This window comes from Anomaloglossus baeobatrachus, chromosome 9 (assembly GCF_048569485.1).
Source record: "Anomaloglossus baeobatrachus isolate aAnoBae1 chromosome 9, aAnoBae1.hap1, whole genome shotgun sequence".
NCBI classification, from domain to species: Eukaryota; Metazoa; Chordata; class Amphibia; order Anura; family Aromobatidae; genus Anomaloglossus; species Anomaloglossus baeobatrachus.
The window spans coordinates 3,372,627-3,400,445 of record NC_134361.1 but is presented as its reverse complement, the minus strand read 5'-3'; the positions used below and the strand labels follow the sequence as shown (position 1 = coordinate 3,400,445).

The 27,819-nt window shown below is 54.7% G+C and overlaps 1 protein-coding gene across 6 annotated transcripts in view; it reads right to left on the bottom strand.

The window, feature by feature from the left end:
- DIAPH2 (diaphanous related formin 2) overlaps window positions 1-27,819 on the bottom strand; it is a 1,791,241-nt gene that overhangs the window by 591,421 nt on the left and 1,172,001 nt on the right. For all 6 annotated transcript variants that reach the window (XR_012725273.1, XR_012725274.1, XM_075323052.1 and 3 more), the window contains one exon: window positions 15,604-15,727. Coding sequence is in view for 4 of the 6 variants with exons in the window: in XM_075323052.1 (XP_075179167.1) it covers window positions 15,604-15,727 (124 nt within the window). In the remaining 2 variants the exon portion in view is untranslated. The remainder of the gene's footprint in view (window positions 1-15,603; window positions 15,728-27,819) is intronic.

Below are 27,819 nucleotides of genomic sequence, written 5' to 3'. Positions count from 1 at the left end.
GCTTTATATACCTCCAGCAGATGCATGGCATTGTGCATGCTGATATCACTGTGTGCAGATCCTCCGGAGTCCAGTGATGATGCTTTATATACCTCCAGCAGACGCATGGCATTGTGCATGCTGATATTACTGTGTGCAGCTCCTCCAGAATCCAGTGAAGATGCTTTATATACCTCCAGCAGACTCATGGCATTGTGCATGCTGATATTACTGTGTGCAGATCCTCCAGAGTCCAGTGATGATGCTTTATATACCTCCAGCAGACGCATGGCATTGTGCATGCTGATATTACTGTGTGCAGCTCCTCCAGAGTCCAGTGATGTGCTTTATATACCTCCAGCAGACGCATGGCATTGTGCATGCTGATATCACTGTGTGCAGCTCCTCCAGAGTCCAGTGATGATGCTTTATATAACTCCAGCAGACGCATGGCATTGTGCATGCTGATATTACTGTGTGCAGCTCCTCCGGAGTCCAGTGATGATGCTTTATATAACTCCAGCAGACGCATGGCATTGTGCATGCTGATATTACTGTGTGCAGCTCCTCCGGAGTCCAGTGATGATGCTTTATATAACTCCAGCAGACGCATGGCATTGTGCATGATGATATTACTGTGTGCAGCTCCTGCAGAGTCCAGTGATGATGCTTTATATACCTCCAGCAGACGCATGGCATTGTGCATGCTGATATCACTGTGTGCAGATCCTCCGGAGTCCAGTGATGTGCTTTATATAACTCCAGCAGACGCATGGCATTGTGCATGCTGATATTACTGTGTGCAGATCCTCCGGAGTCCAGTGATGATGCTTTATATACCTCCAGCAGACGCATGGCATTGTGTATGCTGATATTACTGTGTGCAGCTCCTCCAGAGTCCAGTGATGATGCTTTATATACCTCCAGCAGACGCATGGCATTGTGCATGCTGATATTACTGTGTGCAGCTCCTCCAGAATCCAGTGAAGATGCTTTATATACCTCCAGCCGACGCATGGCATTGTGCATGCTGATATTACTGTGTGCAGCTCCTCCGGAGTCCAGTGATGATGCTTTATATACCTCCAGCAGACGCATGGCATTGTGCATGCTGATATTACTGTGTGCAGATCCTGCAGAATCCAGTGAAGATGCTTTATATACCTCCAGCAGACGCATGGCATTGTGCATGCTGATATTACTGTGTGCAGCTCCTCCAGAGTCCAGTGATGATGCTTTATATACCTCCAGCAGACGCATGGCATTGTGCATGCTGATATTACTGTGTGTAGATCCTCCAGAGTCCAGTGATGATGCTTTATATACCTCCAGCAGACGCATGGCATTGTGCATGCTGACATTACTGTGTGCAGCTCCTCCAGAGTCCAGTGATGATGCTTTATATAACTCCAGCAGACGCATGGCATTGTGCATGCTGATATCACTGTGTGCAGATCCTCCGGAGTCCGGTGACTGTGCTTTATATACCTCCAGCAGACGCATGGCATTGTGCATGCTGATATTACTGTGTGCAGCTCCTCCAGAGTCCAGTGAGGATGCTTTATATACCTCCAGCAGACGCATGGCATTGTGCATGCTGATATTACTGTGTGCAGATCCTCCAGAGTCCGGTGATGATGCTTTATATAACTCCAGCAGACGCATGGCATTGTGCATGCTGATATTACTGTGTGCAGCTCCTCCAGAGTCCAGTGATGATGTTTTATATACCTCCAGCAGACGCATGGCATTGTGCATGCTGATATTACTGTGTGCAGCTCCTCCAGAGTCCGGTGACTATGCTTTATATACCTCCAGCAGACGCATGGCATTGTGCATGCTGATATCACTGTGTGCAGCTCCTCCAGAGTCCAGTCATGATGCTTTATATACCTCCAGCAGACGCATGGCATTGTGCATGCTGATATTACTGTGTGCAGCTCCTCCAGAGTCCAGTTATGATGCTTTATATACCTCCAGCAGACGCATGGCATTGTGCATGCTGATATTACTGTGTGCAGCTCCTCCAGAATCCAGTGAAGATGCTTTATATACCTCCAGCAGACGCATGGCATTGTGCATGCTGATATTACTGTGTGCAGATCCTCCGGAGTCCAGTGATGATGCTTTATATACCTCCAGCAGACGCATGGCATTGTGCATGCTGATATTACTGTGTGCAGCTCCTCCAGAGTCCAGTGATGATGCTTTATATACCTCCAGCAGACGCATGGCATTGTGCATGCTGACATTACTGTGTGCAGCTCCTCCAGAGTCCAGTGATGATGCTTTATATAACTCCAGCAGACGCATGGCATTGTGCATGCTGATATTACTGTGTGCAGCTCCTCCAGAGTCCAGTGATGATGCTTTATATACCTCCAGCAGACGCATGGCATTGTGCATGCTGATATTACTGTGTGCAGATCCTCTGGAGTCCAGTGAAGATGCTTTATATAACTCCAGCAGACGCATGGCATTGTGCATGCTGATATTACTGTGTGCAGATCCTCCGGAGTCCAGTGATGATGCTTTATATAACTCCAGCAGACGCATGGCATTGTGCATGCTGATATTACTGTGTGCAGCTCCTGCAGAGTCCAGTGATGATGCTTTATATAACTCCAGCAGACGCATGGCATTGTGCATGCTGATATTACTGTGTGCAGCTCCTCCAGAGTCCGGTGACTATGCTTTATATACCTCCAGCAGACGCATGGCATTGTGCATGCTGATATTACTGTGTGCAGCTCCTCCAGAGTCCAGTGATGATGCTTTATATACCTCCAGCAGACGCATGGCATTGTGCATGCTGATATTACTGTGTGCAGATCCTCCGGAGTCCAGTGATGATGCTTTATATAACTCCAGCAGACGCATGGCATTGTGCATGCTGATATTACTGTGTGCAGCTCCTGCAGAGTCCAGTGATGATGCTTTATATAACTCCAGCAGACGCATGGCATTGTGCATGCTGATATTACTGTGTGCAGCTCCTCCAGAGTCCGGTGACTATGCTTTATATACCTCCAGCAGACGCATGGCATTGTGCATGCTGATATTACTGTGTGCAGCTCCTCCAGAGTCCAGTGATGATGCTTTATATACCTCCAGCAGACGCATGGCATTGTGCATGCTGATATCACTGTGTGCAGATCCTCCGGAGTCCGGTGACTATGCTTTATATACCTCCAGCAGACGCATGGCAATGTGCATGCTGATATCACTGTGTGCAGATCCTCCGGAGTCCAGTGATGTGCTTTATATACCTCCAGCAGACGCATGGCATTGTGCATGCTGATATTACTGTGTGCAGCTCCTCCAGAGTCCAGTGATGATGCTTTATATAACTCCAGCAGACGCATGGCATTGTGCATGCTGATATCACTGTGTGCAGATCCTCCGGAGTCCGGTGACTATGCTTTATATACCTCCAGCAGACGCATGGCATTGTGCATGCTGACATTACTGCGTGCAGCTCCTCCAGAGTCCAGTGATGTGCTTTATATAACTCCAGCAGACGCATGACATTGTGCATGCTGATATTACTGTGTGCAGCTCCTCCAGAGTCCAGTGATGATGCTTTATATACCTCCAGCAGACGCATGGCATTGTGCATGCTGATGTTACTGTGTGAAGATCCTCCAGAGTCCGTTGACTATGCTTTATATACCTCCAGCAGACGCATGGCATTGTGCATGCTGATATCACTGTGTGCAGCTCCTCCAGAGTCCAGTGATGATGCTTTATATACCTCCAGCAGACGCATGGCATTGTGCATGCTGATATTACTGTGTGCAGATCCTCCAGAGTCCGGTGACTATGCTTTATATACCTCCAGCAGACGCATGGCATTGTGCATGCTGATATTACTGTGTGCAGCTCCTCCAGAGTCCAGTGATTATGCTTTATATACCTCCAGCAGATGCATGGCATTGTGCATGCTGATATTACTGTGTGCAGCTCCTCCAGAATCCAGTGAAGATGCTTTATATACCTCCAGCAGACGCATGGCATTGTGCATGCTGATATTACTGTGTGCAGATCCTCCGGAGTCCAGTGATGATGCTTTATATACCTCCAGCAGACGCATGGCATTGTGCATGCTGACATTACTGTGTGCAGCTCCTCCAGAGTCCAGTGATGATGCTTTATATAACTCCAGCAGACGCATGGCATTGTGCATGCTGATATTACTGTGTGCAGCTCCTCCAGAGTCCAGTGATGATGCTTTATATACCTCCAGCAGACGCATGGCATTGTGCATGCTGATATTACTGTGTGCAGCTCCTCCAGAGTCCAGTGATGATGCTTTATATACCTCCAGCAGACGCATGGCATTGTGCATGCTGATATTACTGTGTGCAGCTCCTCCAGAGTCCGGTGACTATGCTTTATATACCTCCAGCAGACGCATGGCATTGTGCATGCTGATATTACTGTGTGCAGCTCCTCCAGAGTCCAGTGATGATGCTTTATATACCTCAAGCAGACGCATGGCATTGTGCATGCTGATATCACTGTGTGCAGCTCCTCCAGAGTCCGGTGACTATGCTTTATATACCTCCAGCAGACGCATGGCATTGTGCATGCTGATATTACTGTGTGCAGCTCCTCCAGAGTCCAGTGATGATGCTTTATATACCTCCAGCAGACGCATGGCATTGTGCATGCTGATATTACTGTGTGCAGCTCCTCCAGAGTCCAGTGATGATGCTTTATATACCTCCAGCAGATGGTCACACTGATTTTTAGCAGCATATGTTGAATCCTATCAAAATGCCGCATCTACAGTCGCGTATAATAGCTGCACTGTAGAGCCATATACTATGAGCATCTCTATATGGCGATCACATGAGTTTCTGATGGATTTTTTTGCATTTGCTTTATCTACCTGAACTCCATAATGAGGAGGGTTCACATAGTTTTGCCGGAGCTAGATGTGTGCGAGTAAAGGGTAGATGCTGTGGGATTTATGGCGGCATGCTCGCTCCTCTACATTACGGCAGTGCCTCGTTATTTACGGGCACACGGCGGTGCCATTTGGCTCAGTCTCACCAGGAGAATCGCTGGGTTTCGCTTTTTCTAAATGAGGCCGAGAGATTTAAAGACTTCAGACGGTTAAAGTTGAAATTTCAATACCCGAAATGCGTGGTGAAGTCTCCGCAGCCAATTCCAGCCTCTAAATCTCCCATCGCCATTAAAAATGAAGGACTGGCTGGATGTGGAGGGCTGACGGCGAGCCAGATGGCGGTGGTACAAGTGGGTGGAACGCTCTGCAGGGCACATGAATGTGCTAGTGTCCCCGCACAATGGCCGCAGTCAGGGCTCCGAGCTGCACCAAACACCGGCTCGTAAGACAGGATAATGGTCCATGTTAATCGTCCCTCCTTGTGTTCACAGCCAACGGACCAACAATTGTAAGGGACACACAGCTCAGGACAACCTCACAGATGTAGCAGAGCTGAACTTGCAGGTTACCCGGCCCAATACGACAACATTGTGATATTACAACTCAGCTCTGCTACATATATAGGCTAAAGTGTGGCTAGGAACATGCACTGAGCATCAGGGGCCCGAGAGCAAACTGATGCCCCTCCTGCATGGCGGGACATGGGGACCCCCTATTCTTCATGGGGTGATACAGTTCTCAGGTTCACCGCAATGGAAAAAGTGAGTGGGGATCAGTGCACATGTCAGCATCACCCCCTGGGATGGGCGGCCCTCTCCTCTCACTCTGCGGAGTACGGCCCTCTCCTCTCACTCTGCGGGGGACGGCCCTCTCCTCTCACTCTGTGGGGGACGGCCCTCTCCTCTCACTCTGTGGGGGACGGCCCTCTCCTCTCACTCTGTGGGGGACGGCCCTCTCCTCTCACTCTGCGGGGGACGGCCCTCTCCTCTCACTCTGCGGAGGATGGCCCTCTCCTCTCACTCTGCGGGGGACGGCCCTCTCCTCTCACTCTGCGGGGGACGGCCCTCTCCTCTCACTCTGCGGGGGACGGCCCTCTCCTCTCACTCTGCGGGGGACGGCCCTCTCCTCTCACTCTGCGGGGGACGGCCCTCTCCTCTCACTCTGCGGGGGACGGCCCTCTCCTCTCACTCTGCGGGGGACGGCCCTCTCCTCTCACTCTGCGGGGGACGGCCTTGTCCTCTCACTCTGCGGGGGACGGCCCTGTCCTCTCACTCTGCGGGGGACGGCCCTGTCCTCACTCTGCGGGGGACGGCCCTCTCCTCTCACTCTGCGGGGGACGGCCCTCTCCTCTCACTCTGCGGGGGACGGCCCTCTCCTCTCACTCTGCGGGGGACGGCCCTCTCCTCTCACTCTGCGGGGGACGGCCCTCTCCTCTCACTCTGCGGGGGACGGCCCTCTCCTCTCAGTGGAGAACAGCTACCCTCTCACTCCATATGGGGATGGCCTTCCTCCTCTCAGACCACAGGGGATGGCTCCACTCCTCTTACTCCGCGTGGGACAGCCCCACTCCTCTCACTCTGTGGGGGATGGGCCCCCTCCTCTCACTCCGCAGGGGATGGCCTTCCTCTCACTCCGCGGTGAACGGGCTTCCTCATACTCCGTGGGGGAAGGTCCCTCCTCTCACTCCGCTGCCCGTTGTATGAGGTTAGGTTGTAGCCATCACCCGGCTGCCTCTGTGGAGGCTGTGGATCCAGATGTCTGCTCGCTGGCTGAGGTTCATGGTGTGACATCTCTCCCCGCAGATCCCATCATGCATTCACCAGCCGTCTATGAAATGCCGCATTCTTGACAGTAAACACGTTCATGGGGAGAGGTGCAAGAAGTGCTGGAAAGGTGCAACCGGCGGACGCTCGGACACGGCCTCGCCGCCCTCATGTGCCGCTGTCACAATAAATATCACTCACTTATATCCAATATACATCACATTTACCAACAAAGGAAGAAGAGGAATCTCTGCAGCCGAGCGCGCTCCGAGTATTATCTCTGTACATTAATGAATAATACATGGAGAACGCAGGTCCTACACCTCGCCCGCCCGCCATACATCGCCCGCCCGCCATACATCGCCCGCCCACCATACATCGCACGCCCGCCATACATCACATGCCCGCCATACATCGCATGCCCGCCATACATCGCCCGCCCGCCATACATCGCACGCCCGCCATACATCTCACGCCCGCCATGCATCTCACGCCCGCCATGCATCTCACGCCCGCCATACATCTCACGCCCGCCATACATCTCACGCCCGCCATACATCTCTCGCCCGCCATACATCTCACGCCCGCCATACATCTCACCCATACATCTCACGCCCGCCATACATCATCCGCCCGCCATAGATCGCATGCCCGCCATACATCGCACGCCCGCCATACATCGCACGCCCGCCATACATCGCACGCCCGTCATACATCGCCCGCCCGCCATACATCTCACGCTCGCCATACATCTCACGCCCGCCATACATCTCACGCCCGCCATACATCTCACGCCCGCCATACATCGCCCGCCCGCCATACATCGCCCGCCCGCCATACATCGCACGCCCGCCATACATCGCACGCCCGCCATACATTGCACGCCCGCCATACATTGCACGCCCGCCATACATTGCACGCCCGCCATACATTGCACGCCCGCCATACATTGCACGCCCGCCATACATTGCACGCCCGCCATACATCGCCCGCCCGCCATACATCTCACGCCCGCCATACATCGCCATCACTGCCTTTAATGCAATCCACTAATTCTAGGCGCGCGGGGGGCTATTGAAACGGCTTTTTGTGCTTCAGAAATCTTGAAATTTGCATTACAATAGAGGAAATGTAGAAATGTCAGAATGTACTCCGCGTCACTCAAGATCTAAATCAGCCGCATTTAGAAAATCAACGAATTTCAAGAAAAATATAAAAGTTATTGGAGAAGAAAAAAGAATATGTCGTCGCTTATACAAGAAGTAACCGATCCGAGCCCCCATCATTGCAGCGTCCACTGGTAGTTATCCACATGCTGCAGATTCTGCACTAAATCACCAAGAAGGGGCACAGCTGCAGATTCTGCACTGAATCACCAAGAAGGGGCACAGCTGCAGATTCTGCAGTAAGTCACCAAGAAGGGGCACAGCTGCAGATTCTGCAGTAAGTCACCAGGATGAGGCACAGCTGCAGATTCTGCCGTAAGTCACCAGGATGGGGCACAGCTGCAAATTCTGCAGTAAGTCACCAGGATGGGGCACAGCTGCAGATTCTGCAGTAAATCACAAAGATGGAACACAGCTGCAGATTCGGCAGTAAGTCACCAGGATGAGGCACAGCTGCAGATTCTGCCGTAAGTCACCATGATGGGGCACAGCTGCAGATTCTGCACTAAATCACCAAGAAGGGGCACAGCTGCAGATTCTGCAGTAAGTCACCAAGAAGGGGCACAGCTGCAGATTCTGCAGTAAGTCACCAGGATGAGGCACAGCTGCAAATTCTGCAGTAAGTCACCAGGATGGGGCACAGCTGCAGATTCTGCAGTAAATCACAAAGATGGAACACAGCTGCAGATTCTGCAGTAAGTCACCAGGATGAGGCACAGCTACAGATTCTACAGTAAATCACTAGGATGGGGCACAGCTGCAGATTCTACAGTAAATCACTAGGATGGGGCACAGTGGCAGATTCTGCAGTAAATCACCAGGATAGGGCACAGCTGCAGATTCTGCAGTATGTCACCAGGTGATGCACAGCTGCAGAATCTGCAGTAAGTCACCAGGATGGGGCACAGCTGCAGATTCTTCAGTAAATCACCAGGATAAGGCACAGCCGCAGATTCTACAGTAAAACACCAGGATGAGGCACAGCTACAGATTCTACAGTAAAACACCAGGATGGGGCACAGCTGCAGATTGTACAGTAAATCACCAGGATGGGGCACAGCTGCAGATTCTGCTGTAATTCACCAGGATGAGGCACAGCAGCAGATTCTGTAGTAAATCACCAGGATGGAACACAGCTGCAGATTCTACAGTAAGTCACCAGGATGAGGCACAGTTGAAGATTCTGCAGTAAGTCACCAGGATGAGGCACAGCAGCAGATTCTGTAGTAAATCACCAGGATGAGGCACAGCTGCAGATTCTACAGTAAGTCACCAGGATGAGGCACAGTTGAAGATTCTGCAGTAAGTCACCAGGATGAGGCACAACCGCAGATTCTGCAGCAAGTCACCAGGATGAGGCACAACTGTAGGTGCAGACTCTGAGGTGCAGAAAAGGGGAATCAGGCCGAATTTTGGGCTCGTACGGATGTGAAATATACCCCACTATCTACATAGACTGCAGTGCAGAGCACCAATATCTGACTACAAAGCACAGAGACCCTTCCCCATTATTCTCCCAGGCCTTATAACCCAGGAATGAAGGGCCCGATGTTTGTTCTCCCTTACTCCACCACGTCTAGGACCATTTTCACCACTTACTCCATCATTACAATCCTCTAAAGACGATCGCACACAGGTCACCCCATGGGAAGATGAACTAGGGAGACTCTAGGAGAGGATAATGAGAAGCCGACGAAATAGAGGTCCAAATAATCCCGACAGAACATGTCATGTGCTGAAATCACTTTTCCTGGAGCCACCGAGTGTCAGCAGTGCAGGGGTTAAAAGAGCGAGATAAGCAGCAGTGTGTGGGGGAGGGGGGGGGGTCATAGCTGCTGGATTTATGGTGGACGGTCATGTGAAAGTTCAGCATCTCCAGCAATGGGTAAGTCAGATGCACAAAAAATGGCGGAATCATAAAAAAAACGGAAGAGCGCTGGAGGGCAAGTGTGCAGGTTACACGCCGGCGGATTACAGGCGTGATCCTTACAGTTGTGCTAGTGAAGGCGCTTCATGCGCTGCCGAGACGTCCAACCCTACAAGCTGATGAGGCCGCAGAGGTCCACCGAAACCAATCACTGAGGCCTTCAGTTTCCAAAGAATTTATTATCAGGACATCCAACAGGGCGTGCACAGTCCAACCTGCAATCCTCCCGTGTGTTAGAAGACGATTGCTTTAATGAAGAACAATTTTTACAAGCTTCAAACATGACGCGTTTCCTACCCGTGTGCTATGGCCCATAGTCTGTCCCTTCAGCAAGGAGCAGATGGCTGGAAACGCGTCATCTCCTGTCTGACGGGACGATTGTCTACACATCAGTAACAGGAAAGTGCGTCACGCACTTAACAGCTCTAAGGGGCACTTTGCACACTACGATATCGCAGGTGCGATGTCGGTGGGGTCAAATCGAAAGTGACGCACATCCGGCCTCGCTGTCGACATCGGAGTATGTAAATCGTTTTTACTACGATTAACGAGCGCAAAAGCATCGTAATCGTATGATCGGTGTAGGGTCGGGCATTTCCATAATTTCGGAAGGACCGATGTTACGATCTTCCTCGTTCCTGTGGAAGCACACATCGCTGTGTATGAAGCCGCAGCAGCGAGGAACATCGCCTTACCTGCGTCCACCGGCTATGCGGAAGGGAGAAGGTGGGCGGGATGTTTACGTCCCGCTCATCTTTGCCCCCCGGCTTCTATTGGCCGCCTGCCGTGTGACGTTGCTGTGACATCGCATGACCCGCCCCCTTAGGAAGGAGGCAGGTCGCCGGCCAGAGCGACGTCGCAGGGCAGGTAAGTGCGTGTGAAGCTGCTGTAGCGATAATGTTCACTACGACAGCGATCACAAGAGATCGCAGCTGCGACGGGGGCGGGGACTATCACGCTCGGCATCGCTACCATCGGCTTGCGATGTCGTAGTGTGCAAAGTACCCCTAAGCCTTCTAATGTCTGGTGCAACGTACACCCCTTCCTTGAATTTTGCCTCCGAGAGGCCTGGAAACTTGGTGACCAAGTATTTGAAGCATTCTTCATATCCCAATTTTATGTGGTAGAAGAACTTTATGACTTTATGGGGAGTTTTTTTCACCATGTGTGAGCACCCTCGGCTGCCAACTCTTCTAGGTCCAGTGATTTTGTCGGTCTCGACTGTCCCATAGGCACAGAACACAAGGGTATTTGGTATGCCCAGCTTGTTGCCCGAGCAGCATGCACTTACAATCCCCGCACACTTGCCAACCGTGGTCTTCATATTTAAATTTATGAAGAACCAATTCCAAGTTCTCGCAGGTTTCCTTGAGGTGTACGGAATGACCTACAGGGATGGAAGCATAAGATCCGCCGATGTGGAGTAACACTGCTTGGAGACTTCTTATTGAAGAATCTATAAAAAGACGCCATTGCGCTGAATCGTATTGGATATTGAATTGACCCATCAAACCTTCCACATCGATGCAATAAATCAACTTATCTTCCTGGGCAAAGTAAGGAACCAACTCGTCTTCACGATGTCTGAACCATGAAAAAGACCCTCCTGGCAACAATAATGCAGGTCTCTTACCAAATCACTCATCTCCTCCTGGGAAGACAGTTTTGGCCTTGTATCATCTTCAAAGCCAGAACTTGATTCATCTGGTTCCGATATAATCCACCTTCATCGGACATCGTTATCTCTCCCAAGGCAGCAGGGGCCTGGGGTACTGGTATATCTGTGCCATGGGGGATGGGGCGAATTGCTGAGTGAATATTGGGGTATGACATGGAATGTTCCATTCTGAATTATGTCCTTTCACATGAACAAAAGTAACAGTCGTCACTATGGTGCTTTTGCTCTCGCCATACCATAGGAATCCCATGACGGAAAGCTTGTTGCTTACCCTTGAACCAGTTTTGGAGGTCCTCAACACACAGTTTGTGCACTTTATGAGGCGCCCACGCTTTATCTTCATCTCCAAGCTTTAGTCCGAAATATGCGAAGTATACTTTTTCACAAAGTCTGTAATATTCAGCTGTTGCTTCAACACTGTACATTCACCACAAATGTAACAGAAACTGTCACTTAATACACTTCCGCTGAGCCATAATGATAATTTTGGAAAACACGGCTGAATAATGATGAACTAACACGAACGGAGATGAAAAAGTGTGAACAGGCAAGAACCAAGAGGAAACCAGCCCGGCCATGTGCGAGCCCATGCGTCCAGCTTGCAGCATGCTGATGCTGGCTTCATTCGCTCACGCGTCCAGCTTGCAGCATGCTGTTGCTGGCTTTATTAGCTCACGCGTCCAGCTTGCAGCATGCTGATGCTGGCTTCATTAGCTCACGCATCCAGCTTGCAGCATGCTGATGCTGGCTTTATTAGCTCACGCGCCCAGCTTGCAGCATGCTGATGCTGGCTTTATTAGCTCACGCGTCCAGCTTGCAGCATGCTGATGCTGGCTTCATTAGCTCACGCGTCCAGCTTGCAGCATGCTGATGCTGGCTTTATTAGCTCACGCGCCCAGCTTGCAGCATGCTGATGCTGGCTTTATTAGCTCACGCGTCCAGCTTGCAGCATGCTGATGCTGGCTTCATTAGCTCACGCGTCCAGCTTGCAGCATGCTGATGCTGGCTTTATTAGCTCACGCGCCCAGCTTGCAGCATGCTGATGCTGGCTTTATTAGCTCACGCGTCCAGCTTGCAGCATGCTGATGCTGGCTTCATTAGCTCACGCGTCCAGCTTGCAGCATGCTGATGCTGGCTTCATTAGCTCACGCGCCCAGCTTGCAGCATGCTGATGCTGGCTTCATTCGCTCACGCGCCCAGCTTGCAGCATGCTGATGCTGGCTTCATTAGCTCACGCTGACAGCTCTTTTCTTTGACAGTTATATTGGGCATTGTATATCTTGATTGCACTGAATTAATTAATAGTAATTTTGACTTTAAATTTGGTTAAAAACCCTAAGATCAAAAAATTGAGAAAAATGTACTAAATTTCAAGAGAATTTTGCATTTTGTGGCAAATCCTCACTTCCAGGATTTCCAATATTTGTTTTGCTTTCAGCACATCAATATACACAGAAATTAGATGAAAATAATCAAACAGCTTTTTAGTCGCGCACCTGTGAAATAGAATACATAATACACATATAATAGATAATAGATACACACATAGAATGTAACAGCCCCTGAAGGTAAGAATATAAATGTATTTCTATTTGTCCTCGCTGTAGTTCTGTTACTTTGTGTCATTCTTTCTCTCATTCTTATCACTTTTCTCCTATTCTTCGTGTTAATAAATGTAATACAGAATAAACCTGTAATTTCGCTTCTCCTCACTTTCTGCAGAAGAAAAAGAGCTGAGCAGCGCGGCTTGGCTGTGCGACAGTGCGGCTCGGTTGTGTGTCTTGCCTGTGCAGCAGTGTGGCTCGGCTGTGGGGCTCGGCTGTGGGGCTCGGCTGTGCGGAAGTGCGGCTCGGATGTGTAGCAGTGCAACACGGCTGTGTGGCTTGCCTGTGCGGCAGTGCGAATTGGTTGTGTGGCTTGACTGTGTGGCTCGGCTGTGTGGCAGTGCGGCTTATCTGTGTGGCTGTGTGGCTTGGCTGTGCAGCTTGGCTGTGCGGCTCGGCTGTGCAGCTTGGCTGTGCGGCTCGGCTGTGTGGCTTGGCTGTGCGGCTCGGCTGTGTGGCTCGGCTGTGTGGCTCGGCTGTGTGGCAGAGTGGCTTGGTTGTGTGGCTCGGCTGTGCGGCTCGGCTGTGCGGCTCGGCTGTGTGGCTTGGCTGTGCGGCTCGGCTGTGTGGCAGTGCGGATTGGCTGTGCGGCTCAGCTGTGCGGCTCAGCTGTGCAGCTCGGCTTTGTGGCAGTGTGGCTTATCTGTGTGGCAGAGTGGCTTGGTTGTGTGGCTTGGCTGTGCGGCTCGGCTGTGCGGCTCGGCTGTGCGGCTCGGCTGTGTGGCAGTGCGGATTGGCTGTGCGGCTCGGCTGTGCGGCTCGGCTGTGCGGCTTATCTGTGTGGCTGTGCGGCTCGGCTGTGCGGCTCGGCTGTGCGGCTCGGCTGTGCGGCAGTGCGGCTCGGCTGTGTGGCTCGGCTGTGCGGCTTATCTGTGTGGCTTGGCTGTGCGGCTCGACTGTGTGGCAGTGCGGATTGGCTGTGCGGCTCGGCTGTGCGGCTCGGCTGTGCGGCTTATCTGTGTGGCTGTGTGGCTTGGCTGTGCGGCTCGGCTGTGCGGCCCCTTTGTCTCCTCCGGCTTTGCCATTCCTCGTCAGCCCCTGCTGCATTTCATAGTATCATAGTATTTAAGGTTGAAGTGAGACTAAGGGGTACTTTGCATGCTGTGACATTGCAGGCCGATGCTGTGATGCTGAGCGCGATAGTCCCCGCCCCCGTCGCAGCTGCAATATCATTCTGATAGCTGCTGTAGCGAATATTATCGCTACGGCAGCTTCACATGCACTCACCTGCCGTGCGACGTCACACTGGCCGGCGACCCGCCTCCTTATTAAGGGGGCGGGTCGTGCAGCATTACTACGACGTTACACGGCAGGCGGCCAATAGGAGCAGAGGGGCGGAGATGAGCAGGATGTAAACATCCCGCCCACCTCCTTCCGCATAGCCGACGGGAGCCGCGGTGACGCAGGTAAGGAGATGTTCCTTGCTCCTGTGACTTCACACACAGCGATGTGTGCTGCCGCAGGAGCGAGGAACAACAACGTATCGTCGCGTCAGCGTAATTATGGAATTCGCCAACGCTACACCCATGATACGATTACGATGCTTTTGCGCTCGTTAATCGTATCATCTAGGATTTACACACTACGATGTCGAGAGCGATGAAGGAAGTGCGTCATTTTCGACATGACCCCACCGAAATCACGCCTGTGATGTCGCAACGTGCAAAGCCCGCCTAAGTCCATCTAGTTTAACCCGTAGCCTAACATGTTGATCCAGAGGAAGGCAAAAAAAACAACAAACAATGTGGCAAACAAGCTCCAATGGGGAAAAAATGTCCTTCCTTCGTCCACATCCGGCAATCAGACTAGTTCCCTGGATCAACACCCTGTCATAAAATCTAATATACATAACTGGTAATATTACATTTTTCAAGAAAGGCGTCCAGGCTCTGCTTAATGTTAGTAGTGACTCCCTCATTACAACATCATGCGGCAGAGAGTTCCATAGTCTCACTGCTCGTACAGTAAAGAATCCTCCTCTGTGATTATGATTAAACCTTCTTTCCTCAAGACGTAGCGGATGCCCCCATGTTCCAGTCGCAGGCCTAGGTGTAAAAAGATCTTTGGAAAGGTCTCTGTACTGTCCCCTCATATATTTATACATTGTGATTAGATCCCCCCTAAGCCTTCGTTTTTCCTGTCTTGGTATTGCAGCCCCCCATTCCTCTAATAATCTTGGTGGCTCTTCTCTGCACCCTCTCCAGTTCAGCTATGTCCTTCTTATATATCGGTGACCAGAATTGTACACAGTATATAAGTGCGGTCGCTCTAGTGACTTGTACAGAGGTAGAACTCGATTTTTACCTCTTTTAATACATCCCATTATTTTATTTCAGGTACCATTAATGCTGCATTTGCTTCTATATCTGATGCTGCGCGGTGGCCGCTGTGCAGACTGTTGTGCGCACGTGTCAGCGGTTTCTGGGCCGCGTCGTTCCGCTTCTCCTTACCCCCTAGCGCTACTCTCGCCAGCTCATGTGTGAAGTCAGACTGTCGCTGAGCTGCTAATTTCTGGCTGTGTAAATATTGAACTCGTGTTTCTGCTTAATGTGAAGCGATCAGTGAAAGGATATGGTCATCTTCTCCACAAACCGGTCGCGGGGATTGTCGGTGCGCGGGACGTTCTTGATGTCGCCTTCCAGGCGCTTGATCTGGTGATCCATGGCGTCCAGGCTCGCCTTCAGGGTCTGTGCAGAAACTACAAAGGAACAGAAGACAGGCATGAGATTCAGGGGTGCGATCTGGGGTCCCCCCTCCACACACATTTTTTGCTTTACACATTTTTTCTGGTGTCGTCCAGTAACGAGGGTGGAAACGCATGAAAATGTCACAAAGTGAACGGTAATAAGTGAGGGGAACCTACAGTGTAAAGATGAACGACAAGACCCTCAGATAGACACAGAGTCAGACGGGATTTCAAGAGCCCCCGAGTGACACTGACCCGGGGCCACTGTTACCTGTCATCTGCCTCATCACAGATTTCCCTCTATATATTGTCTGTATACATATATTGTCTGTATACATATATTGTCTGTATACATATATTGTCTGTATACTGGACCTGGCTGAGAGATGAGCTGCTGCCTCTGTACATAATCAGCTCCTGCTGCTGGAAAGTGGTTACTGCAGCAGAAAGGCCTACCAGGGACTTCCCCTGCTTCCCTGCCGGCCGGTCTCAGCCTGGATACAATATGGCATGAGCTGACTAGTCTACGTTCTCTCCCCATCGGACCCTGCAGCGCTGCCCCCATTGTTTGGATGGAGGCAGGACACGGTCAGACGCGGCTCCATGCTTCGTCTTTTCCAGTCCTCATGAACAATAGATGCAGTAATTTACTGGTGAATGTGATCTCCTCATTGTATAATGATGTCACACTTCTGCGCGTTGTCACGTGTGCTGCGATCGTAGGTGAGACAATGCGATGTAATAATATTATCAGTGTTACATGTTCTCAGCACGAGACAAAGTAACACTGACAATTCCAGGACGTCCTCATCCACAGATCAGGGATTATTACAGGGATATATCCCCTCCGCTGGAGCGTCCTGCGGGGTCCTACAGGGGCGCAGCGCGCAGGAACACGACTATTACACTCACAGGGGCAGGAAATAACCAAGGAGTAAAGTAGCCAGAAACGCCCGCACCACATAGACACGACCGAGCCACATAGACACGACCGAGCCACAGACACGACCGAGCCACAGACACAACCGAGCCACAGAGCAGACACAACCGAGCCACATAGACACGACCGAGCCACATAGACACGACCGAGCCACATAGACACGACCGAGCCACAGACACGACCGAGCCACAGAGCAGACACGACCGAGCCACATAGACACGACCAAGCCACATAGACACGACCGAGCCACATAGACACGACCGCACCACATAGACACGACCGAGCCACATAGACACGACCGAGCCACATAGACACGACCGAGCCACATAGACACGACCGAGCCACAGAGCAGACACAACCGAGCCACATAGACACGACCAAGCCACATAGACACGACCGAGCCACAGACACGACCGAGCCACAGACACAACCGAGCCACAGAGCAGACACAACCGAGCCACATAGACACGACCGAGCCACATAGACACGACCGAGCCACATAGACACGACCGAGCCACAGACACGACCGAGCCACAGAGCAGACACGACCGAGCCACATAGACACGACCAAGCCACATAGACACGACCGAGCCACATAGACACGACCGCACCACATAGACACGACCGAGCCACATAGACACGACCGAGCCACATAGACACGACCGAGCCACATAGACACGACCGAGCCACAGAGCAGACACAACCGAGCCACATAGACACGACCGAGCCACATAGACACGACCGAGCCACATAGACACGACCGAGCCACAGAGCAGACACAACCGAGCCACATAGACACGACCAAGCCACATAGACACGACCGAGCCACAGAGCAGACACAACCGAGCCACAGACACGACCGAGCCACATAGACACGACCGAGCCACATAGACACGACCGAGCCACATAGACACGACCGAGCCACATAGACACGACCGAGCCACATAGACACGACCGAGCCACATAGACACGACCGAGCCACATAGACACGACCGAGCCACAGACACGACCGAGCCACAGACACGACCGAGCCACATAGACACGACCGAGCCACATAGACACGACCGAGCCACATAGACACGACCGAGCCACATAGACACGACCGAGCCACAGACACGACCGAGCCACAGAGCAGACACAACCGAGCCACATAGACACGACCGAGCCACATAGACACGACCGAGCCACATAGACACGACCGAGCCACATAGACACGACCGAGCCACAGAGCAGACACAACCGAGCCACAGACACGACCGAGCCACAGAGCAGACACAACCGAGCCACATAGACACTACCGAGCCACAGAGCAGACACAACCGCGCCACATAGACACGACCGCGCCACATAGACACGACCGCGCCACATAGACACGACCGCGCCACATAGACACGACCGAGCCACATAGACACGACCGAGCCACATAGACACGACCGAGCCACATAGACACGACCGAGCCACATAGACACGACCGAGCCACATAGACACGACCGAGCCACATAGACACGACCGAGCCACATAGACACGACCGAGCCACATAGACACGACCGAGCCACAGAGCAGACACAACCGCGCCACATAGACACGACCGCGCCACATAGACACGACCGCGGCACATAGACACGACCGCGGCACATAGACACGACCGCGGCACATAGACACGACCGCGGCACATAGACACGACCGTGGCACATAGACACGACCGAGCCACAGAGCAGACACGACCGAGCCACATAGACACGACCGAGCCACATAGACACGACCGAGCCACAGAGCAGACACAACCGAGCCACATAGACACGACCGAGCCACATAGACACGACCGCACCACAGAGCAGACACAACCGAGCCACATAGACACGACCGAGCCACATAGACACGACCGAGCCACATAGACACGACCGAGCCACAGAGCAGACACAACCGAGCCACATAGACACGACCGAGCCACATAGACACGACCAAGCCACATAGATACGACCGAGCCACATAGACACGACCGAGCCACATAGATACGACCGAGCCACAGAGCAGACACAACCGAGCCAGAGACACGACCGCACCACAGAGCAGACACGACCGAGCCACATAGACACGACCGAGCCACAGACACGACCGCACCATAGAGCAGACACGACCGCACCACAGAGCAGACACGACCGCACCACATAGACACGACCGCGCCACAGAGCAGACACAACTGAGCCACATAGACACGACCGCGCCACAGACACGACCGCACCACAGAGCAGACACGACCGAGCCACATAGACACGACCGCGCCACAGACACGACCGTGCCACAGAGCAGACACAACCGAGCCACATAGACACGACCGCGCCACAGACACGACTGCACCACAGACACGACCGCACCACAGAGCAGACACGACCGAGCCACAGACACGACCGCGCCACAGAGCAGACACGACCGCACCACAGAGCAGACACGACCGCGCCACAGAGCAGACACGACCGCGCCACAGAGCAGACACGACCGCGCCACAGAGCAGACACGACCGCGCCACAGAGCAGACACGACCGCGCCACAGAGCAGACACGACCGCGCCACAGAGCAGACACGACCGAGCCACAGACACGACCGCGCCACAGAGCAGACACGATCGCGCCACAGAGCAGACACGACCGCACCACAGAGCAGACACGACCGCGCCACAGAGCAGACACGACCGCGCCACAGAGCAGACACGACCGCGCCACAGAGCAGACACGACCGCGCCACAGAGCAGACACGACCGAGCCACAGACATGACCGCGCCACAGACACGACCGCGCCACAGAGCAGACACGATCGCGCCACAGAGCAGACACGACCGCACCACAGAGCAGACACGACCGCGCCACAGAGCAGACACGACCGCGCCACAGAGCAGACACGACCGCGCCACAGAGCAGACACGACCGCGCCACAGAGCAGACACGACCGAGCCACAGAGCAGACACGACCGAGCCACAGAGCAGACACGACCGAGCCACATAGACACGACCGCACCACAGAGCAGACACGACCGAGCCACAGACACGACCGCGCCACAGAGCAGACACGACCGCACCACAGAGCAGACACGACCGCGCCACAGAGCAGACACGATCGAGCCACAGAGCAGACACGACCGAGCCACAGAGCAGACACGACCGAGCCACAGAGCAGACACGACCGAGCTACAGAGCAGACACGACCGAGCCACAGAGCAGACACGACCGCGCCACAGAGCAGACATGACCGCACCACAGAGCAGACACGACCGCACCACAGAGCAGACACAACCGCGCCACATAGACACGACCGCACCACAGAGCAGACACGACCGCACCACAGAGCAAACACCACAGGCAGCAAAGTATCCAGATATGACCGCATCACATAGCAGACACGTCCGCAGCAAAGCTTCCCCAGAACATAACAGAGACTCCTCCATGTTTCACAGTAGGGAGTGTTCTTTTCTTGTGCTTCATTTTGAAGCTTTGTGGCTTACCAACATGTAGTTTGGCAAATTCCACTTTGCTTTTTATAATTTTTTTCAACAATGGTGTCCTCCTTGGTCGTCTCCCATGAAGTCCACTTTGGCTCAAACAACGACGGATGGAGCGATCTGACACTGATGTTCCTTGTGCTTGAGGTTCACCTTTAATCTCTTTAGAAGTATTTCTGAGTCTTTTGTTATCATTCGTATTATCGGTCTCTTTGATTTGTTATCAATTTTCCTCCTGTGCCCATGTCCAGGGAGGTTGGCTACAGTCCCATGGAGCTTACATTTCTGTATAATATGTTCAGCTGTAGTCAAAGGAACATCAAGCTGCCTGGAGATGGTCTTATAACCTTTAGCTTTAACATGCTTGTCTATAATTGTCTTTCTAATCTCCTGAGACAACTCTTTCCTTTGATTCCTGTGGTCCATGTTGAGTGTGGTACACACCATGTCACCAAACAGCACAGTGAGTGTCTGTATCCCTATATACAGGCCACTGACTGATACAAGATTGTAGACACTTGTGATGCTAATTAGTGGACACACCTTGATGTAACAAGCCACTTTTGTCACATTATGTTCAGGGGCGCCATCATTTCTGTCCAGGCCGATTTCATGAGTGGAAGCAGAAAAGCAGCAATGTCTGACGTCATCTGTTCATTTTCATAGATTTATTATTTCTTTTGTGAGATTCAGGTTATTTCTGTGACCATTGAGGGGCGAGGAGCGAGGAGCGAGGGGCGAGGAGCGAGGAGCGAGGGGGACCAACAATTTAGACCACGTGTGTAAATCAGTATGGAGAGGTGCAAAGGAAGAGAAATCCAACACTGCACTTTAACCAGACAACACTCACTGCAAAAAGTGCAACAAAGTGCTCAGGAAGAAAAGAGGTGCCACCTCCCCCTGTATGAGATACAAACCCCCAGAAGTGGCTGCATCAGCAGAACAGTGAGTGCAGCTCTGGAGTATAATACAGGAGGGAACTCAGGATCAGTAATGTATGTACACAGTGACTGCACCAGCAGAACAGTGAGTGCAGCTCTGGAGTATAATACAGCAGGTAACGCAGGATCAGTAATGTATGTACACAGTGACTGCACCAGCAGAACAGTGAGTGCAGCTCTGGAGTATAATACAGGAGGTAACTCAGGATCAGTAATGTATGTACACAGTGACTGCACCAGCAGAATAGTGAGTGCAGCTCTGGAGTATAATACAGGAGGTAACTCAGGATCAGTAATGTATGTACACAGTGACTGCACCAGCAGAACAGTGAGTGCAGCTCTGGAGTATAATACAGGAGGGAACTCAGAGGGAACTCAGGATCAGTAATGTATGTACACAGTGACTGCACCAGCAGAATAGTGAGTGCAGCTCTGGAGTATAATACAGGAGGTAACTGAGGATCAGTACATGATCAGTAATCTTTAGAGTCAGGGCTTTACACCGTAAGGGGGGGGGGGTGTCTCTGTTTGGGGGGGTGTCGCAATTTCTCCAGGTATGGTGTAAACTAACCAGTGGCCGGTTGATAAACAGCCTGGTGGAAATAAAGCAGACCACTGCCTCACTATGCGGTGCACACCGGAGTCACCTGCTGGTCCCGGGAGCAGGAGGAGCAGGGTTGGGGTTTCAGGCTCGGGGGTGTTGGGGTTTCAGGCTCGGGGGGGGTTGGGGTTTCAGGCTCGGGGGTGTTGGGGTTTCAGGCTCGGGGGGGGGTTGGGGTTTCAGGCTCGGGGGGGTTGGGGTTTCAGGCCCGGGGGGGTTGGGGTTTCAGGCCCGGGGGGGTTGGGGTTTCAGGCCCGGGGGGGTTGGGGTTTCAGGCCCGGGGGGGTTGGGGTTTCAGGCTCGGGGGGGGGTTGGGGTTTCAGGCCCGGGTGGTTGGGGTTTCAGGCCCGGGGGGTTGGGGTTTCAGGCCCGGGGGGTTGGGGTTTCAGGCTCGGGGGGGTTGGGGTTTCAGGCTCGGGGGGGTTGGGGTTTCAGGCTCGGGGGGGTTGGGGTGTCAGGCTCGGGGGGGTTGGGGTTTCAGGCCCGGGGGGGTTGGGGTTTCAGGCCCGGGGGGGTTGGGGTTTCAGGCTCGGGGGGGGGTTGGGGTTTCAGGCCCGGGGGGGTTGGGGTTTCAGGCTCGGGGGGGTTGGGGTTTCAGGCTCGGGGGGGGGGTTGGGGTTTCAGGCCTGCGGGGTTGGGGTTTCAGGCTCGGGGGGTTGGGGTTTCAGGCCCGGGGGGTTGGGGTTTCAGGCTCGGGGGGGGTTGGGGTTTCAGGCTCGGGGGGGGGGGTTGGGGTTTCAGGCTCGGGGGGGGTTGGGGTTTCAGGCTCGGGGGGTTGGGGTTTCAGGCTCGGGGGGGGTTGGGGTTTCAGGCTCGGGGGGGGTTGGGGTTTCAGGCCCGGGGGGGTTGGGGTTTCAGGCCCGGGGGGGTTGGGGTTTCAGGCCCGGGGGGTTGGGGTTTCAGGCTTGGGGGGGGTTGGGGTTTCAGGCTCGGGGGGGTTGGGGTTTCAGGCTCGGGGGGGGTTGGAGTTTCAGGCTCGGGGGGGTTGGGGTTTCAGGCCCGGGGGGTTGGGGTTTCAGGCCCGGGGGGTTGGGGTTTCAGGCCCGGGGGGGTTGGGGTTTCAGGCCCGGGGGGGTTGGGGTTTCAGGCCCGGGGGGGTTGGTTTTTCAGGCCCGGGGGGTTGGGGTTTCAGGCCCGGGGGTTGGGGTTTCAGGCCCGCAGGGTTGGGGTTTCAGGCCCGGGGGGGTTGGGGTTTCAGGCTCGGGGGGGGGTTGGGGTTTCAGGCTCGGGGGGGGTTGGGGTTTCAGGCCCGGGGGGTTGGGGTTTCAGGCCCGGGGGGTTGGGGTTTCAGGCTCGGGGGGGGTTGGGGTTTCAGGCTCGGGGGGTTGGGGTTTCGGCCCGGGCCCGCTCTCCAGGCTGCAATGCGCGGGCCGTCTCCAGTATAATCCCGCAGTTGATGTCACTATTAATCCTGCATCATTGTCTGCACACCAGTCAGACAGAATAGATTTTGTTGCTTTTCTATTTTCCTGATTTTCGGCTGCTGCAGCCCCATGACAGCGTGTGATTCGGCGGTGCACAATGCTGGCCCTGCGGGACTGCAGAGGAGAGATCAATGCTTCCCAGCGGAGGCTTTTTCCCATCTTCTCCCGTGGCTTGTCAGGGTGGCTGCGCTCCCGGTGACTCTTTGTCACTGGTGATGAATGGAAGCCTCATTTAACAGCTGCTTGTTTCTAAGAAGAAGCAAAAAATTACTTTTTTCCTTGTATGTTTTGCAATCAAAGAAGAAAAACAAGTTTCCGCAGTGACAGAAGCCGCACTTTCTACCCGCCTTGTGTTATGGCATCTGCCACTAACCAGCTACACCTGAGTGCGCCACCAGGGGGCAGTACCTGGCGTGGGCCCGGCTCCATCAGGGGGCAGTGCCCGGGGTGGGCCCGGCTCCATCAGGGGGCAGTACCTGGTGTGGGCCCGGCACCATCAGGGGGCAGTACCTGGCGTGGGCCCGGCTCCATCAGGGTGCAGTACCTGGCGTGGGCCCGGCACCATCAGGGGGCAGTACCCGGGGTGGGCCCGGCTCCATCAGGGGGCAGTACCTGGCGTGGGCCCGGCTCCATCAGGGGGCAGTGCCTGGGGTGGGCCCGGCTCCATCAGGGGGCAGTACCTGGCGTGGGCCCGGCTCCATCAGGGGGCAGTACCTGGCGTGGGCCCGGCTCCATCAGGGGGCAGTGCCTGGGGTGGGCCCGGCTCCATCAGGGGGCAGTGCCTGGGGTGGGCCCGGCTCCATCAGGGGGCAGTACCTGGCGTGGGCCCGGCTCCATCAGGGTGCAGTACCTGGCGTGGGCCCGGCACCATCAGGGGGCAGTACCCGGGGTGGGCCCGGCTCCATCAGGGGGCAGTACCTGGCGTGGGCCCGGCTCCATCAGGGGGTAGTACCCGGGGTGGGCCCGGCTCCATCAGGGGGCAGTACCTGGCGTGGGCCCGGCTCCATCAGGGGGCAGTACCTGGCGTGGGCCCGGCTCCATCAGGGGGCAGTGCCTGGGGTGGGCCCGGCTCCATCAGGGGGCAGTGCCTGGGGTGGGCCCGGCTCCATCAGGGGGCAGTACCTGGCGTGGGCCCGGCTCCATCAGGGGGCAGTGCCTGGGGTGGGCCCGGCTCCATCAGGGGGCAGTACCTGGGGTGGGCCCGGCACCATCAGGGGGCAGTACCCGGGGTGGGCCCAGCTCCATCAGGGGGCAGTACCCGGGGTGGGCCCAGCTCCATCAGGGGGCAGTACCCGGGGTGGGCCCGGCTCCATCAGGGGGGCAGTACCTGGGGTGGGCCTGGCACCATCAGGGGGCAGTACCCGGGGTGGGCCCGGCTCCATCAGGGGGCAGTACCTGGCGTGGGCCCGGCTCCATCAGGGGGCAGTACCTGGCGTGGGCCCGGCTCCATCAGGGGGCAGTGCCTGGGGTGGGCCCGGCTCCATCAGGGGGCAGTACCTGGGGTGGGCCCGGCTCCATCAGGGGGCAGTACCTGGCGTGGGCCCGGCTCCATCAGGGGGCAGTGCCTGGGGTGGGCCCGGCTCCATCAGGGGGCAGTGCCTGGGGTGGGCCCGGCACCATCAGGGGGCAGTACCCGGGGTGGGCCCGGCTCCATCAGGGGGCAGTACCCGGGGTGGGCCCGGCTCCATCAGGGGGCAGTACCTGGGGTGGGCCCGGCTCCATCAGGGGGCAGTACCTGGGGTGGGCCCGGCTGCATCAGGGGGCAGTACCTGGCGTGGGCCCGGCACCATCAGGGGGCAGTGCCCGGGGTGGGCCTGGCATGGCGCTATTCTTGCCTTGTAGTAGTTTTATGCTCATGTGTCATTTTGGTTTTACAGGTAGGCAATCTCCATCTGTAGTAACATGTGAGTTGTAATGTGCACAGAGGCCTCCAAATCTGGGGTGCTGGCAGTGGCTGTAATGTGCACAGAGGCCTCCAAATCTGGGGTGCTGGCAGTGGCTGTAATGTGCACAGAGGCCTCCAAATCTGGGGTGCTGGCAGTGGCTGTAATGTGCACAGAGGCCTCCAAATCTGGGGTGCTGGCAGTGGCTGTAATGTGCACAGAGGCCTCCAAATCTGGGGTGCTGGCAGTGGCTGTAATGTGCACAGAGGCCTCCAAATCTGGGGTGCTGGCAGTGGCTGTAATGTGCACAGCGGCCTCCAAATCTGGGGTGCTGGCAGTGGCTGTAATGTGCACAGAGGCCTCCAAATCTGGGGTGCTAGCAGTGGCTGTAAGGTGCACAGAGGCCTCCAAATCTGGGGTGCTGGCAGTGGCTGTAAGGTGCACAGAGGCCTCCAAATCTGGGGTGCTGGCAGTGGCTGTAAGGTGCACAGAGGCCTCCAAATCTGGGGTGCTGGCAGTGGCTGTAAGGTGCACAGCGGCCTCCTAATCTGGGGTGCTGGCAGTGGCTGTAAGGTGCACAGAGGCCTCCAAATCTGGGGTGCTAGCAGTGGCTGTAAGGTGCACAGAGGCCTCCAAATCTGGGGTGCTGGCAGTGGCTGTAAGGTGCACAGAGGCCTCCAAATCTGGGGTGCTGGCAGTGGCTGTAAGGTGCACAGAGGCCTCCAAATCTGGGGTGCTGGCAGTGGCTGTAATGTGCACAGCGGCCTCCTAATCTGGGGTGCTGGCAGTGGCTGTAAGGTGCACAGCGGCCTCCAAACCTGGGGTGCTGGCAGTGGCTGTAAGGTGCATAGAGGCCTCCAAATCTGGGGTGCTGGCAGTGGCTGTAAGTTGCACAGAGGCCTCCAAATCTGGGGTGCTGGCAGTGGCTGTAAGGTGCACAGAGGCCTCCAAATCTGGGGTGCTGGCAGTGGCTGTAAGGTGCACAGAGGCCTCCTTGTCCGAGGTGCTGGTAGCGGCTGTAAAGTGCACAGAGGCCTCCAAACCTGGGGTGCTGGCAGAGGCTGAAAAGGGCAGAGAGGCCAGCGGTCCCATACATGATGTCTCCCTGTGTACGGTCACTTTGCTAAACAGAAGCCTACATAGAAGAGCAGCTTGGAACCCTGGCTTACCAGACAATGTCTGAGGAAGTGATCTCTTCCGTCACATCTGCTCGGTAACGTTCCTGCTCTGTTCGCCTCCCCGGATAGTCGCTGCACCGTCACATCTGCTCGGTAACGTTCCTGTCTGTTCACCTCCCCGGATAGTCGCTGCACCGTCACATCTGCTCGGTAATGTTCCTGCTCTGTTCACCTCCCCGTATAGTCGCTGCACCGTCACATCTGCTCGGTAATGTTCCTGCTCTGTTCACCTCCCTGTATAGTCGCTGTTCCATCACATCTGCTCGGTAACGTTCCTGCTCTGTTCACCTCCCCGGATAGTCGCTGTACCGTCACATCTGCTCGGTAACGTTCCTGCTCTGTTCACCTCCCCGTATAGTCGCTGTTCCATCACATCTGCTCGGTAACGTTCCTGCGCTGTTCACCTCCCCGGATAGTCGCTGCACCGTCACATCTGCTCGGTAACGTTCCCGCTCTGTTCACCTCCCCGGATAGTCGCTGTTCCATCACATCTGCTCGGTAACGTTCCCGCTCTGTTCACCTCTCCGTATAGTCGCTGTACCGTCACATCTGCTCGGTAACGTTCCTGCTCTGTTCACCTCCCTGTATAGTCGCTGTTCCATCACATCTGCTCGGTAACGTTCCTGCGCTGTTCACCTCCCCGGATAGTCGCTGCACCGTCACATCTGCTCGGTAACGTTCCCGCTCTGTTCACCTCCCCGGATAGTCGCTGTACCGTCACATCTGCTCGGTAACGTTCCCGCTCTGTTCACCTCCCCGGATAGTCGCTGTACCGTCACATCTGCTCGGTAACGTTCCCGCTCTGTTCACCTCCCCGGATAGTCGCTGTACCGTCACATCTGCTCGGTAACGTTCCTGCTCTGTTCACCTCCCCGGATAGTCGCTGTTCCATCACATCTGCTCGGTAACGTTCCCGCTCTGTTCACCTCCCCGGATAGTCGCTGCACCGTCACATCTGCTCGGTAACGTTCCTGCTCTGTTCACCTCCCCGGATAGTCGCTGTACCGTCACATCTGCTCGGTAACGTTCCTGCTCTGTTCACCTCCCCGGATAGTCGCTGCACCGTCACATCTGCTCGGTAACGTTCCTGCTCTGTTCACCTCCCCGTATAGTCGCTGTTCCATCACATCTGCTCGGTAACGTTCCTGCTCTGTTCACCTCCCCGTATAGTCGCTGTTCCATCACATCTGCTCGGTAACGTTCTTACTCTGTTCACCTCCCCGTATAGTCGCTGTTCCATCACATCTGCTCGGTAACGTTCCTGCTCTGTTCACCTCCCCGGATAGTCGCTGTACCGTCACATCTGCTCGGTAACGTTCCTGCTCTGTTCACCTCCCCGGATAGTCGCTGCACCGTCACATCTGCTCGGTAACGTTCCTGCTCTGTTCACCTCCCCGGATAGTCGCTGTACCGTCACATCTGCTTGGTAACGCTCCTGCTCTGTTCACCTCCCCGGATAGTCGCTGCACCGTCACATCTGCTCGGTAACGTTCCTGCTCTGTTCACCTCCCCGGATAGTCGCTGCACCGTCACATCTGCTCGGTAACGTTCCTGCTCTGTTCACCTCCCCGGATAGTCGCTGTACCGTCACATCTGCTTGGTAACGCTCCTGCTCTGTTCACCTCCCCGGATAGTCGCTGCACC